General features: G+C 49.8%; 1 protein-coding gene across 1 annotated transcript in view; it reads right to left on the bottom strand.

The window, feature by feature from the left end:
• ITPR1 (inositol 1,4,5-trisphosphate receptor type 1) overlaps window positions 1–16635 on the bottom strand; it is a 413260-nt gene that overhangs the window by 61944 nt on the left and 334681 nt on the right. Inside the window, exons 46-50 of the mRNA XM_045285628.1 lie at window positions 11941–12168; window positions 9397–9507; window positions 6766–6861; window positions 3805–3927; window positions 2404–2508 (exon numbers count right to left, since the gene is read on the bottom strand). Coding sequence (XP_045141563.1) covers window positions 2404–2508; window positions 3805–3927; window positions 6766–6861; window positions 9397–9507; window positions 11941–12168 — 663 coding nt within the window. The remainder of the gene's footprint in view (window positions 1–2403; window positions 2509–3804; window positions 3928–6765; window positions 6862–9396; window positions 9508–11940; window positions 12169–16635) is intronic.

Below are 16635 nucleotides of genomic sequence, written 5' to 3'. Positions count from 1 at the left end.
AACCCTTCTGTAAGGGATGTCCAACTGCTTACAGATTGGCTTTGGGCCTCCACTCTGCACCCCCCCACCCCACCCATTCACATGATTTTTTGCTCTGGGACTTTGATGCCTGATACTTGATCCCACTGACACCTCATGAACACAGGCTGGTGTGCTGCTTCCATGTGGGCTTTGTTGTTTCTCAGCTAGATGGTCGCTTATTTCTCATCAAGCCTTTAAGACCCCAGATGTTATATCTTTTGATAGTCGAGCACCATCAGCTTTCTTCACCCCATTTCACAGCAGTGTTCTCTAAGTGGGCTTGGATGGCCCTTGGGACGAACACCTCACAGGTTTTCCCATGCTCATCCCAGGCTCATTTCCCAATAAGAAGGCAGTTTGGTCTGGAATGCCAAATGCCGTATTAAGTCATAGTGTAGAGGGTGGAGCTTTCAAAAGGGTCAAAGCTAAAGTACAATAGGGCATGGCTGTCTTTATTCTTCCTCCTCAGAGGCCAGAGAAGCCAGGTGAGGCACAGTGACACCACCTTCTACGAGAAGAGCTGGTTCTCGCTCTCTCAATACCTGTGCTCATGAACATAGCAAGCAAGGTGAGTCAGGTCCAACTTGTGTGGGAGACTCTGTCAGAGGTAAGATAGGTTCCCACAGGCCTAGCACCCTAATTCCCCTAATTCCCAGGGATGCGGTCTTGAGACCAGTGGTTCCCAACTCTAGCTGGAGAGAGGTTACATGAGGCTTAATTATAATATCGATTGTGGCTCATAACCCAACACCGCCTCAGTGAACTGGAGTTGGTGTGGGTGTGTAGGGAGCGAGGGCGGCCAGACTCTGCACATGAACCAGTCTCCAGGTGAGTCTGACTGACATACACACGGGCTCCAAACCAACCCCAACGTCCCTTGCTACCAAGACTGAGCCTGCCTGCTCTGCAACCTCCCTTGACTGAAGGACTACAATCCGAGATGCAGGTCTGGGTTCAGGGGGGAAAGGATGAGGAGACGAGTTTTCTGGTAAGCATAAGTTCTAGCCCCCACAGCTATACAGCCTCCCTCCCTGGAGTCAAGACCTCGAGTCTGTATGCAGAGCTTCAGGGGAAATAAAGCTTTCCTGGGCTTCTCCTAGGACACTGAAGAGATGGGTGGTTGTGCAAGGGCAGGACCAGTGAGCTGCTCGGGCCATCATGCCCAGCCCTTTCTCCCTCTCATTTCCTATCTCTCCAGGCCTGTTTCTCATTACACTGAGTGGGGGAATAAGATGATAATCTTCCAGTCCCTTCTCCTGGCTCTCACTGGCTGGTTGACCTGATTCGTATCTCTCCACCTGATCAAGCTTCAGTTTCTCCTCAGTGGACCCACAAGGTCAATGAAATGATCTCTAGGGTTCCCCTTTCCCTGGCATTCTCAACGGAAGCACCTAAAGTATGTCCTTAGAGGGCTCCAGAGGACAGAGTCGACCCTTCTGTCGAGTGTCTGGTCAATTAAAAAAACCCTGATTACATGCTCGCACACACTGGCACGGTTAATGCATCAGTCAAACAGCCATTTCGTCAGGATGGCTGGCCCAGAGATTGGAGACAGCAAGTAAAAAAATATCCTCAAAAAGTACCAACATCATGAGCATTTCATAATGCCCAGAGGAGTTTGCCAGTCCTTGAAAAATCTTTGTTCCCAGGCAGATGTTGTCCTTGTATATTTCATCATCCCCCAAACAAGGAAAACCACTCCTTCCCGCCACGAGTCTGGAGAGAACAGTCTAGGGCTCTTTTGAATCTTGAGGGAGGCTATTGGCTATGGAAACAAACTGATGGGGCCTTAGCTCAAAATCCCTGCCATGCACCCAGGACAACGTCTCTGAGACGTTTCCCTCCTCCCCTCACCTGCAGAGTAGAGATGCCACCACTGACTGCACTCAGGAACAGCAACTTCTTTAGGACACAACTGTCTCGTCCAACTCTGAGAGCTCCCCACTGCTACTGGGCAAAGCCTCTGAGAAGGCAGTTTTCCAGACGCCGGGCAATTCTCCATGGCTGGAAAGCTCTTTCCACTACGCCCTGCCTGGTGAAGTCTGACTTTTCCTGAAGGTCTGTGTTTCTTTGCATTTTCTTCAGACCAGTCATCTCTGAGCAGGACTTCCTTTTAATCACTCCTCTCGCCCTACGTGATCTGATTAGCCTCTGCCATGGATGACGGTCTGCTGCATGTCTGCCCCTGCCTGGGGCCCTAAGCAGTAATCACAGCTGTCTTCTTGGCCATCACTGGACAGTCAGCACCCAGCACGGGCCCTTAGACTTTGACTGACCTGCTGAATGGGGATGTGTGGCTGCAGCAACAATGAACACCGAGATCCCAAGACAGCTGTGTTCCAAAGTCTTGTGTTTGCTACCCAGCCCTACCTGTGCTTTTACCTCTATTTGTGCTGTGTGTTTGGCGTAGAACTCCAGAGCTTCATCTCCGTCCACCTGCCCGCCAGGCTTCAGCATCGTCTGGAGTTCTTTGTTATGTCGAGCCAACTGGAACCCAAAAACAGAAAACAGGGGGGAGTGGGGGGAAGCACTGCTGTCTCTTTGCAATAGGAACACACAGCTCCTTTCCAACAGGGGTCTAAAGAAGACACACTATCCAGTAGAGTGGCAAAGCAAAAGGGTTCAAGAGGCTGCTAGACACACCACAGTGCACTGTGCAGTTATTCTGGGAGTTTAGCCGAACAGCCTGGAGAGCTCAGATCACACCAGTACCTACTTGCCTCTGGCTTCTTTAGCCAGGCAGGAGGGCGATCAATGGGATTTCCAGTTCAGCCCTTCCGGCCCTGCACTGAGTGTTCAGAAGCCCTTTCTGCTGGCTAGATGGTGAGAATGGAGAGGCAGGAAACAGTTTTATAATCTCCAGCCATTCCATTATAGCAAGAGCTACCGTCCTCAGGGCCAATAATCGCCCCCCTCCATCCAAGCATCAAGTGGACACCCGGTGACCCTGTGTGGGTCCATGTAGAACTGTGCTCCACAGGGCTTTCTGTGGACAATTTCCCAGAAGTAGATCACCAGGCCCTCGTTTAGAGGCATGGATGGGTGGACTTGAACTCCAGCCTTTTGGTGAGAAGCCTAGCATGTTCATCTGTGCAGCACCCAGTGACTCCAGGGTAAATTCCAGGACCATAGTTTTCTGTAGAGTTCATGTAACTGAGTCTAAGAAGAGGTTAAAAAAACAAACAAACCAACAAATGAAAAACGGAGACGGGCAGAGGAAAAAAAAAGCCTCTAGGAGTGACAGGCTCCCATGCACATCAGAAAAAGGAGCATGAGCCTCCAGAAAGAGGAAGTCTTTTCAAAAGCCAAGCCATTTGGGAAGAGAATTACGAAACATGGCATTTTGGTGCCAAGGCACAAAGGATTACGACATCCCCTAAAAGCAAACAAAAAGCAGCCTTAATGACAAGTTCCCAAGATCTCCAAATGTGATAGCAAGGAAGCTGGAGTTTACTTCTCTAGATTACTAAGATAACTCATCAATATTTATGCAAAGCCCAAGATGCCTTTCAGTTGACTTCAGACAAGCCGTACGTTATTATCTACGTGTCCCTGCTCCTTGGCAGCTGAGTGGTTTTTAGAATCTTGGGGATTTCCAAGTGTGCGACGTTATGACGAGCAAGAATGTACAGTCCTGGAACTTAGCACCTCGGAGAGCCACACATACCTGCAAAGAGCCCTGGGTGAAACCCCAAAGGGAAAAGCAGGCTTCACGGTGCCCCCATTGGGAAATGGGGCACTGTAGGTAAGCGAAGTCTGGGTGAGGTCAGGGAGAGGCCACACCTGATGAGCTAATATGTAGATGTTGTGCCCCACGTTCCGGGGGGAGGCAGCTCCATCCTCGCCATTTTCTCCATCCTCAAATTCCACTTCACCTTGCATGTAGGCCTTCTTGATCACTTCCACCTGTAAGAAAGGCCAAGCGAACAAAGCTCCTGTTTCAAGGAAGACCCTACTCGGATGGGTATTCGGGGACACCCCCCCCCCCATCTCCCCTCCTGAGGCAGACACTACTCATGGAGCGCGGCTCTAGCCCTGGAATCCTACTCAACACTATTGCAGGCAGTTACCACCCGTTAACCTCCACGGACATGAGAAATAAAATTCATCCAATCTTCCTAGACCCCCAGTGGCTGACTCATAACCTTCCACTTTGAAAGGGGACCCTGGCTATAAAAGCACCTTGAAACCCTAAAACGTGGCACAAAGTCAGGTTTTTTTCTGCTCTTATAGTTCTTCCCACTAGCTGCCCCTGGGGAGTTCTTCTGTACTAAGGACCCTGGGAAATTGCTGGCAACACTATTTCTTGGATAACAAGAGGGAAAGAAGGCTGTAACCAGTAACGTTCACTGAACACCGTGTGAATTTTCTTCTGCTCAGATGAGGTCACTTTGATGAGGTAGCACCAGTCCCGGCGGTGTTCATGGATTAGGATATGGACTGAGCGAGGTCAGGGAACATTCCTGGTCCTGTGCCAAGTCCCAGCTCTACCCAATGGCCCTTCACAGCTAGTCTCATGCTTAGAGGACTTTCTTTGGGTGTTTTCTAGACTCATGTACCCCCACTCTCTGCTCATTTCCGCTTCCCTTCCTAGTGTCCAGCCCAAAGTCTCAGACAAAGTCGGGACCCAAGCAAAACAAACCCAAGCCAAGTCACACCAAGTCACACTAAACCTACCCAAACCCACTGCTATTGAGTCAACAGGGAGGAATTGCCCCTGTGTGTTCCTGAGATTAAATCTTTATGGGAGTAGAAAGTCCCATCCCTCCCCCACGGAGCAGCTAGTGGTTTCAAACTGCTGACTCTGTGGACAATAGCCTCACGTGTAAGCTGGTATGCCACCAGGCCTCCGTGGGCAATACAAAGGGGCTTCAAAGAGCACATGGGCAAAGTCCATGATGTGTTCGCTACTTTTCTCCACATTCTTAAGTCTCCTCATAGTTAACAAACGATCCTTTCACTCAATATTTCACTATTCAAAAGTTAAGGAAAAGCACCTCCCACCCCACACTTGTCCTAAAAAATAATTTTCCTTTGATGAGTCAAAGGCATTTCGGCATCATGTTGGGGCACAGGCGGTTTATCGTCACTGCCAGCCAGCTGCCATCAAGCCGGTTCCAGGTTTGGACTCATGGTGACCCCAAGTGCCTCAGGGCAGAACTGTGCTCCAGAGGGTTTCCACTGCTCCACTTTGGGGAAGTAGACACCATCTCTCACGGTGCCTGTGAGCGGGCGGACTCACAGCCACCCTATAGGACAGAGGGGGGCGGTCCTTGTGGGGTTCCGAGATGGGTCACTATGAGTCAGACTCAACTCTACGGCAGGGGTTTGTTTTTGTTCAGCAGCCTAGCATGTTAACTGTTGTCAGCACCCCCCTCCACTACACACACACATACGCTCCTACAAGTACACGTCTCATGTTACAAGGGCAAGCACAGAGGGGCGGAACGTTTCAGCGTGCACACGGTGACGGACCCTGCACAGGACAGTCCACTCAGTGCTGTTTCCGGTCCATTGTAGTAACAAACCACACAGGCAACAGGGTGCCTGGAGCTTTCCTCCTATTTGGCTTCTTAACAGTGAGCTTGCTTCAGAGACCCCCCTCTGATGCTTGCCCATAAGCCAAGAAGAATGCCCTCTAACCACAAGGTGGCACCCCAAGTGCCGGGTGCTGGCTTCCCCACTCCCCACTCAAGATGGGTCAAAATGGCCAGAGAGGGAGGGGGCTGTGCTCTTGATTTGGGGGAACTTGAAGGGGGTCTTCCTGAACTCACTACTGCACCACCACCACCCCACCACCCCTCCCGCACCGCCACCCCTGCACTGTTACATAAGCCACTGTGTCAACGTGGACTCCAAAGCCGGCCCTGACTTAGAGTGGAAGAGCCAGGCCTGCTGCTCACCTTACTTACAGGGGTAAGAACAGGGACTTTAGCCAGGGCCCAAGTGAGCATTTAGGTCATGGGAGGAGGGGCGTTTCAATGCGCTGGTTTATGTCTGTCAGTCACTATCTATTTGCCTGGGGAAAAAGTCCAAATAGAGAAGTGGCATTTCACTGTCCCCAGCTCGCTGCACTGTCTTTGACAGCCGCCTGTCTCACAGCTCACAGCCTAACTCCCCGCCTGAGAACCCCCCACCCTGCAAACACACACGAGGGTGCTTTCTTTAAAAATAAAACTCGCCAGCACCCAGCACCCCAATCCCCCTCTTTGCTGCCCACACGGTTGGCATCAAGAAGAAATCTGACGCCTGCATCATTGGGCCTCGAGGTGGCAATGAAGCAGAAGAGAAGGTGCTGGGCTTCTCGGAGGGTTTCGCATAAGCTGGTCCTGCTGCCAAGGGCCAGCAGAGGGCTATCTCCTCTCGTCTCCCAAACAGCTCCCTGACTAGGTCATATTATCATCTTCTTTTTATCGATACAGAGATCGCAGCTTAGAAAGCTCAAGAGACTGCCTGAGGAGACACAGCTAACACAGCCACAGACTTGAACTCTGAGGGTGTCGCCCTTGACAAGTGTCTCCCATGATGGGGCAGCGCCAGGGGTAGGAGGGCAGTTCTACCAGGTGGCTAGTGCTGAAGGGAGAGGGCAGTACACTCACTCTTTAATACCCTGTGGGAGGCCCGAGTTACATGCTGTCATCCTCCTCCTAACTTTCAGAATCTCTGAAAGCTCTTGGAAAGTGGACTTTCTGCTCCTGGGCGCATGGGAGTAACAACCTCAGGGGTGAGAGTCCCCAAACTCACCAGCTCTTTCGGCCTCATGTTATAAAGGATCCTCTCTGCATTCTCACTGTCGTGCCTGCTCTCCATGATGGCCAGGAGCAGCTTGGAAGCGTTGTTCTAGTGGGAGAAACACAGGGAAGAGGGACATAAGCAGTCGCTTGGGGCAACCAACAAGAAGGCGTGAGCCTTTGATATCAGGACTGGCCCCTGGATGACGAGGGCGAACCAGGATCAAGTACCCCTAAAGCCATGCTCACCAGACAGAGCATACATCAAGTGCAGACCCAAGAAGCACGTCAGCAGAACCAGGGTTGGGTCCAAAAGACAGTTGCTATGAAGCCGATTCTGCTTCATGGTGACTACGTGTGTCAGAGCAAAACTGAGCCCTGTAGAATTTGTGATGGCTGGATTTTGGGAAGTAAGTAGATCACCAGGCCTTTCTTCCAAGGGCACCCCTGGATGGATTCAAAGCACCCACCGTTTGGTTAGCAGCTGGTGTGTTAACTGTTTGTACCACCCAGGGCCTCTGAGTCGGGCCAATATTTTGGGGGCAGAATCTCTTCTTGAAGTTCCTTGGCATATACCCATGCACAGAGAAGGGTCATTGAAACATGGGTATTTTGGGCACGTGGTCACCCTTGTGATGTTATTGGCCACAGGAAAAACCATCTATAGAGACCCAAGGTACCTGCAAGGGGTGGTGGTGTTTGCCAAACATTGCATTTAACCTGAGGTCATTCCTCCACATCCTAAAACAGGCCTATTAGCTTTATAGACCCCCAACAACGCAATGAGAGCTTGGCTGCTACTGGCTAACAAATATGACCCTAAGAAGCACTGGGGACATGCCGAGCCGCAATTTCTAGTTAGGTCTAACATCTTTACGCACCCACACCCTCCGTTTCTTTTGCTTGGACTTCATTTAGGTCTTGAGCCCATGGCAATGTGCACGCTCCTTTGCAAGCCAACACCACTGCCGTGGAGTTGACTTTAACCCACAGACACCTTAAGGGCAGAGAACAATCACTCCATAGGCTTCCCAAGGCTGCAAACCTGTATGGAAGCAGACTGCCACATCTTTCTCCCCAGGAACGGCTGGCAGGTTTGAACTGCTGACCTTGAGGTTAACAGTCAAGTGCTTGACGCACCACACTACCAGGGCTCCTACTCATTTGTCTGTAGACCTTGAAAACTGTTATTGCTGTCTGGAGGGGAAGGTGAGCTGGGGTTGGCTATTTTTCTTCTCCCAGAGCATACATAGGTCCTTAGCCGTTCAATCAGGTTACTGTGCTCTCAAACTATGGCCTTTTCCTGGGAAAGGACTTTTGCTGGATCCTCACAGAAACAAAGGCACGTAGCTGGGAATGCTACTGAGAAGGTAGCCAGGTGTGTGAGCTGCAAGGAGTCTCATGTCAAGCCTCACACAAAACTGTCCAAAGAAGATGAAAATAGCAACAGACCATTTCATTTAACCCACACATCCAAATTAACCAGTGGTTTCAACACTAAAGTATAAGCACTCAAGCTTTAAGCACCAAAGGACAAGCAAAACTGTTATGAGGTCCAGCTGGTGGGGCTTCTGCTGGAGACCTTCCTTCCCTGATAACCTTTCTTTCCTGCGACCTCTGTGCAATCAACCTGGCTCTCAGTTACAATGACAAAGTGGACGGGTATGAGATACAGGACCCATCTCCACATGCCCCACAGTGGGAACAGTTCAAAGGAAGTGAGTGTGCTCAGCGAGGCTCAGCCTTTTCCACGTAGACTTCAGACACCAGAGTGTGTTGGAAGTTCAGTTCTCAGAAATGCATCTTCAGAATCTTAGAGCCTCTTCAAAGCCCTTACGCAGGGCTGAGGGTTTGCTGGTACACTCAGGAAATCATCCCCAAGGACAGAGTATCACGTTCTCAACTACCCAAGAGGCCAGCCTGGGAGCCCAGCAGCGAAAGCACTACTTGCACACCCCAAAATGATTGGGGGTGACAGGAAGTAGAACTGTCAGCAAGGCTTCAGCATCAGTTGCACTTCCAAGAAGTGGTGCAGAGGCCTACAGGCACATCCCTGACTAGTGTGACTTTCCTCATTAAAACCAACTTTCACAAACACCTCTCTGGTAGAATGACCACTTAAAAACCCGCAAAAAGCCACCAGGTGCCCACACCTGCCAACCCCACGAGTGTCAGTGGAACCTGCTCCGTGGAGTTTGGAATGATTGGTTTTTCAGAACTCGCTGCCAGCCCTTTCCTGTGATTCATGTGTTGGGTTGCGGCCCAGTGTCACTGTGGCTCTTCCTCAACTGCTCTCTGTCCTCCCAGCGGGCAGAGACCAGACACCACAGAGGAAATGGAGTTTCCATCATTTCTTTGCCTGTGGTTTTCAGAAGCAATGCTCTTGGGTCTTAATTGCTAGGTGAACTCATCTCTCAGTTTTGAGAGATGCAGTCTCATTCTCTGTGGCCTGGCATCAATAAGCTGGCATCTCAGCACAAGACCCTTATTCGGGTTAGTCAGAGCTTGTAGCTCGGGGCCTTCATACAGGTGGAAAAGGATCATCTTTAATGCCCGGTTTTACAACACTGGCCATGTCACGCGCTGAGACAAAAAACAAAGAGTGACTTCCAGTGCACCGCCTTTTGCTTCAGTTGCTACTTGCCTTCAGTTCTAACACAAGGTCCATCCTCTTCTTCCCCAGAGGGTTGATGTCATTGAGGATCAGGGCAGTGATGATGTCGATGCCGTTGGATTCGTGGGTGGCGATGCAGTTCTGAGGAAACAGACACACACGGACATCGACACAAGGGCAGGCCGTGAGTCAGATGTCATCAGCCATGCAGGCAAGGGCTGAGACTTAACACGACGCTCACCACTCCTGGGGGGTCATGTCTCTAGGGGAGAGCCGCACATTTTCCGTGAGAAAGTGGTAAAAATAAAAGACAGATGAAAATCTCTGGTTTCAGAATTAACAGTAAACAGCAGGAAAGTCCCCACGTAACTGATAAACTGGTCGTGTCGAATCGAATTCAAACGGTGTGGCGTAGACGGCTTTGGTTCCCGAGGGAAAACCCAGGGCATGACTGATAGCGGGCGCCCAGCCCTGCTGGCTCCTTTCAACGCGGGTCCCACCCTTTCCACCCTACTCCCTTTATGCATGTCGTACCCTTGCTTACAGGGTTGAAGCTTGGACAGCAAGCTTCCTGTTTAATTCAAGCAATATCAGAATTAATCATCTGCCCTCGTGCAAGATCCCCCCTTCACAGGTGAGTCCCCTTCCCTTCTGTTCCCGTCCCCAGACGTACGGTTGGCAAAAAAAAATGCAAACTTGAGGTTATGATGCAATTTGCTTAGATGTCAGATAAAGCTTTCTTTCTCAAGCCTGTTCTTTTTTGGGGGTGGGGTGGGGGGGTTCCTTCTCATCTTAGCCAGGACAACACCATCTGTCTCGTAAGAAGGATGTGAATCTAATGAAATGCTAATCTCACATATTCAGAAAGGACTCAGTCCAAGCTTTTCATACACATCACGTTCTCTTCTACACTCCTCTGCTCCCTTACCCCACTCCACTCCTCTCTGAGTGGGTTCCTCACCCGGGGCCATGGGAGACACCTGGTCCTTTGGGTCTTGGCCAACTCCCTTCAGCCAGGGCAGAGCCGTAACTTTGGAGGTCAAAGTCATCCTCATCTACTGCCACAGCTATAAGCAATGATGCTACTCAAGAAAAGCAAACACTAAGGTCCACCCCCATCAGACACCGTAAGACTCGAAGCCTTAACTAGCCATGTGAACATCCATGGTGTTACGGTGACTCTCAACTACACATGTTCTTTCAACCCCCCGGTACTCTCCCAGGTGCTGCTCATGTTACTTCACGCAGTCTCACATAAAATGAGTTTTCAAGCTCTTGCTATGTTTAAATCCCATCTTTCAAGTAAGCACTTTTTGAGTTTTTCCTGGCAGTTAAAATACAGCACAGCACAAAGTTCTGCTCTCGCTCCTACTTTATCCCCTCTAGAGTTCCTGCCACTGAGCCAATGCCAACTCACAACAGGACAGAAACCGGTGGGTTTCTGACACTGCAACCCTTTACAGGAGGAGAAAGCCTCATCTTTTTCCTGTGGAGAGTCTGGTGGGTTTGAACCACTGAACTTGTAGTTAGCAGCCCAATGTGTAGCCCATTACTCCTGCCATTTTATTACATAATCCTAAAAAGGCAAGTTAGAATTTGGCATTCAAACCAACAAAGGACACCAGAGATCAGTCCTCTGATAAAATCTTAAAGCCAATGAAGGTAAACAAGCGGCCATCTAGCCCAGAAGCAACAGAGCCCACATGGAAGAAGCACACCTGCCTGTGGGATCACGAAGGGATCAGGGATCAGGCATGAAAGAGAACAAAAAAGCATATCATTGTGAATGAGGGAGAATGCAGATTGGTGACCCCAGGCTCATCTGTAGGCAATTGGACAACCTCTGCAGAGGGGTCACGGGGAGGAGTTGAACCAGTCAGGGTGCAGTGTAGCAAAGATGAAACACACAACTTTCTGGTAGTTCCTAAATGCTTCCTCCCGCCCCACCCCCACCCCCACTATCATGATCCGAATTCTACCTTACAAATCTGGCTGGACCAGAGGATGTACACTGGTACAGAGAGGAACTGGAAACACAGGGAATCCAGGACAGATGATCCCTTTAGGACCAGTGGTGAGAGTGGCAGGAGGGTGGAGGGAGGGTGGGGTAGAAAGGGGGAGCCAATTACAAGGATCTACATATAACCTCCTCCTTGGGGGATGGACAACAGAAAAGTGGGTGAAGGGAGATGTCGGACAGTGTAAGTCACAACAAAATAATAGTAATTTATAAATTACCAAGGGTTCACAAGGGCGGGGGAAACGGGGAGGGAGGGAAAAAATGACAAGGGCTCAAGTAGAAAGCAAATGTTTTGAGAATGATGGCGGCAACAAATGCACAAATGTGCTTGACACAATGGATGCATATATGGGTTGAGATAAGAGTTGTAAGAGCCCCCAATAAAATAATTCAAAAAAAAAATCTTAAAGCCAAATAAGTACCATGACTCGTTCTCCAGGCTGGAAAAGGTCTCAAGTCCTACATAGTCCTTGGTCCTATGACTTCTGAACCAGTTTCCACCACCGCCATTGCTCAGACATCTTCTTTCCCTCCCTAACCACAAATGAACTTACTTGGTTCTCATGGCACGGCCCTTGGCAGTACTCTGTGAGGCTCTCCAGGGTCTGGTTGATCAGCGCCACGTTCTTCTCGTTGATGTATAGGCCCAGAAGACCCAGGCCCCCGGTCGTGCTTCCACAGATACAGTCCAGAAACTGTAGGGTCTCACACACCAGGTTGTAGTTGGTCTTGTTATTCTGGCACCGAAGGAAGTTCTGCAATAGGGCAGTCCCCGGGATGGGGGAACAAAGACAGAGAGAAGAGGAAAAGGTCATTCACCTGGCCTCAAGGTAGAGGGGCCCTGGATCGACAGGGATCACACACAGGGATATGCTGCACTGCCCAGGCTAGAAGCACCGACGTGGCCTCCCATGGGTAGTCAGCCTGTGGATTCTGTCTCTGGGCCACTGTGGCTTGGTCCGTGGATGCTTTCAGGAAGTGGTGTAGGAAGGGTGAGGGGGGGGTGTCTTTGCTGAGCATTCATTTCAAACTGCTATTATAGCCCTTTCACGTTCTTACTTCTTCATTCACCTCTCAAATGCCATGTCTACCACCCCTACTCCTACCTGAGATTACATTCAGAAGTATTCGCCAGTCCGAGGGCAGTGCTAGGTTTAAAAGATGAGGATGTAGTTGGAGTGCTGAATGTGTGCGCCTCCTACAGGGGATGATAGTTTCAAGCACAGTGAGATGGGAAAGGCCAGTTTAGGGGCAGGGGGCTTAGGCCCACTTTTGTGGCTGCAACCTGGATGATGCTCTGGCATTCCCATTTAGACAAGGAAGGTACAGAGTGAGTACCTGCACATGCACCAGTGTGCACCTGTATACAAGGCTGTGTTCCCCAGGCCAATGTCTAAAGTTAACAAGAGATGTTCAAGCAAGGTCCCTCCTGTAAGCACAGAGTGCCTGTGACCCCTCCATGTTGGGTTATTTTAGGTTTTATGTGTTCACTGTTAGGTTGTTGTGGGGGCCTGGGAATACTGAAAACGGTTCCCTCTATAAACGAATAGTAATTGCTCCTTTGCTACCTACCATTTTTGCTTCCAAAAGGTTTCACGTGAATGCTCTGTTTTTGGATATGGGGAGAGAGAGAGTGTGTCAGTGTGTGTGTGTGTGTGTGTGTGTGTGTGTGTGTGTATGTGTGTAAAACCTGTAATTCTAATTCTATCAAGTATTTACTTTGATTCACTAAATCTGTACAAACATGTACACTAGCACGCTGCTTGTAACAGTGAAGAACTGGAAGCAACTTTAATGTCCACCCACTGGGGAGAAAACAAACCCAAACCCAACTCACTGCCACTGAGTCTAAGCCAACTCCTAACGACCCTGTGGCACAGGGTAGAACTTCCCTTTGAGTTTCCAAGACTGTAACTGTTTACAGGAGTAGAAAGTTCCATTATTCTCCTGAGGAGTGGCTGGTGGTTGTGAACTACCAACCTTTAAGATCACAGCTCAATGCATAACTGTATGCCACCAGATAACACAATTTTGGTATATCGATATTATTTCATATCACTAAACTGGTATCACAGAGGTAAAGTTCATATGAGGAAAAAATCTCTAGGACATACTATTTGGTTAAAGAAAAGCACAAATAAAGCAAGCAGCAAATGCTTTCAGGTAAACACACAGAGAAAATACAGTTGAAACGAACAGAAATTCTCTATGGGGTGGGAATGGGCAGAGGAGGAATTTGATCAGTCCTGTTTGGACTCTAAATATTTATTTGAAACTTTACAGAAAGAAAGCACATTTACTACTTAGTATGATTAAAACTTTCGTAAACACTCAGGTTAAAAACTGATTACTAAGTCTCATACTTAACTCATCTTAAAACTAGTCATCCCCCAACTTAGCCCTTAGGTTAGGCTTGACTCTCTCAGTAAGTCTAAACATTAAGTAACTCTTCTGGTTCTGGTGGGAGGTGGGTGAAGGACAGATGATTTGGGACAAGGAAAAAAACACACGCTCTCCTGAAAACCAGCCAGTGGACACCTCCTGGGTCGCAGCACAGTGCTGTCCAAGTCGCTGGATTTGGCCACACCATCAAGAAGAACCAATGAATCACTGGAGGAGAACCTCCCGAGAGGGGAAGGAGAAGGCTGGGGAGGGGTTGGGGTTGGGCGGGAAACCCTCCTGTGAGACTGCACAACAGCTCATTCTGCTGCGATCAAGGCAACATGAGTCAGACGGGGCCTGACGGCAGTCTCAACACAGGCTTCAGGAGAGGACGGGGCATTTGTCTAAGGGTCACAGGAAGCTGCAGAAGTTTCACAGCCATTTCTATCTTGTTCTGCTTTAGCGCCTAGCTGAGCTCCCACAACGAGGGGCTAATGGAGAAGCTTCAAGGCAGAGTATAAGGACGCCAAGGGCAGGGTTGCCCAGAGTTGATCCTCAAAGCATAGCTTTCAAGGCCCACCTGCCTCCCAGACTGTCACCTCTCCTGTGTCCCTTTAATCCGCAGCATGAAATGCTTGGCATTCTTTTCCCTCCTAAGCTTCGGGCCCACTCCTCCTCTGCCTGTCACTCTGCTCCACTTCTACCTTGACAAGCTCTTCCTTGTGATGTGGGTAAAATCTTCTTTCAGGAGGCCCTCCAAACCCTAGTTCCCCAAGACCCAGTCATGTCCCACTCCAAGAGACCAGAGCAGAGGCCTGCGGACTGTATCATGTTCCTGTGGTCCAGCAGCTGGAATAGGGACTCAGCAAAATGCTCTCAAGTACATGGAGTGGGCAGAGAGGGGCACTTGAAGTCATGAAGGCTGGCACATGCTTCCAACTGCCATGGAGGATGGGCAGCTGCTCTGCCTGGAAAGCCTCTCCAGAGTCCTCTGTGCCGTGGACCAGCATCTCCCTTCTCTACCACAGACTTGGTTCCTCTCATCCACCACCAAAGAGAAGCCTGCACTCCTTCGCAGGCACACAGTCTCCTGACACGCTCAGAGGGTAAAATTCTCCTTCAGCTCATGAACACACACACACACACACACACACACACACACACACACACACACACACACACAATGAGACTGTGTTCTGAGTAGGTAGATGGGCAGGTGGGGGAACCGACACTTTCCACAGAGGGCCTCCAGTCTACGCTTACGGGGACTCCACTGGAGCAAGACTGGGCCCTGTACTCTAACCAGAGGCAAAAGCAACACCAGCTTCCCAGGCCGGGGCACGTGGAAGCAGCACAGGTGGACAGTTCAAGAACAGCCCTCCCATCAAGTTTCTGACAACAGCTAATGAGGCTTGCTTAAGGCAGCAAATGCCAGTTCTGCAAAGCCAAACTCCATGGCCTTATCTCTACTGCACATTTACTAGAGGAATGACGAGAAACTGGGCACGAGCCACGGCACATTGCCCTAAGAGACCAGTTCTGATCTCTCTCTACGTTTATCTCCATTGCTTTGCACTTCCAGAAACCATGACACAATCCCTGCGTGTCAAAGAACCACCACGCATCCCAGGGTTTTCAATGGTTATCATCTTTGGGAAGAATTTCTTTAAGCTTTTCATCCAAGCTGCCTTTCGGTAGGTTCAAATGGACAACCTTTTAGTTAGTGGTAGTTCAATACTTAACCATCTGCGCCACTCAGAAATTCCCCCCTAGCCCCTGCTCTTTGTTTTTTAACCCCAGGGAGCCTACACTCCTCTCCTTATGAAACTATGTATCTTCTCTCTAGAATTCACAAGGAGACCATGACCCAGTGATTAGCCCTCTGTCTGGAGCAGGGCTACCACGGCGGGAGGCAGGGCACTTTATTCCCACGTGAACAGCTCCATTTTCAGAACAGAATTCCTACAAATATAATAAATGCACCAAAGTTGACCATCACCTCAGCATATCAGATTTAACAAGATTAAAAAATATCTGTCCAAATCATTGGTCCAGGTCATTGGCTTTCCATCTGGGCTGTACAGAACTATGGGGGTTCCCTGCAAGGCATTTCCCCGGGGGATACTCTCTGTCTAGCAGTCTCTAGCCTCTGCTCTGACAGCAGCTTGGCTTTCATCTGTTTTACTGAGCGCATTTCTACATAAGACGAGGCTCAAAAAAAAAATTCTGTGCTTCCATCCCCCACCCCACCCCACAAAAAAAGACACGTTGGACGGTACAAACCAGGATCATCTTTATTGTCTGAGCAGAGGCAGCTAGTCTGTGAGCACGCTTATGTGCCCGCAGCACTATATGCCATGGAGCAGCGTGCAGGGGCTGCATACTGAAAGGACGTCAGTAAAAGAGGCGGTTCTTAGCACAGCTCTGCGAAGAGATCAGGTGCAAAACTGAAACCGTGAAGACTTCCAAATGAGAAATGATGAACATGGGCCATAAACCCCTGCTCCTCCCATGGTGGACACTGGCACAGGGGTGAGGAAAGGAGGAGAGGGAAGATGGGCTGGTGCCAGAAATAAGAACCTCACTCTGGATCAAGCCCCTAGGTTTTGCCCCGAAGGAATTCATGGGCAGATTAGACCCGACCATCCAGTGTTCAACTCACTGGGACCTTGGCAGAATCGGTAACTCCTGGACGTAACCTACTAGGTTGGCTCCCCTCTCCTGAACTCACAAAGCCCCTAAGATCACTGTTGAAATGGATCACACTGTACTTTAGGTCTGCCGGAGTGTCCCCGCCCTCATCGCAGGAGATGGCCGGCACAAAGCAGGCATTCACCAGTACATGGCCACGTGCAATACCTCTCCCT

Source organism: Echinops telfairi, unplaced genomic scaffold, assembly GCF_000313985.2.
Source record: "Echinops telfairi isolate 266 unplaced genomic scaffold, ASM31398v2 ScPeMD7_7474;HRSCAF=8512, whole genome shotgun sequence".
Taxonomy (NCBI): Eukaryota; Metazoa; Chordata; class Mammalia; order Afrosoricida; family Tenrecidae; genus Echinops; species Echinops telfairi.
The sequence above is the reverse complement of the archived record's forward strand: the minus strand, read 5'-3'. Positions and strand labels throughout refer to the sequence as shown.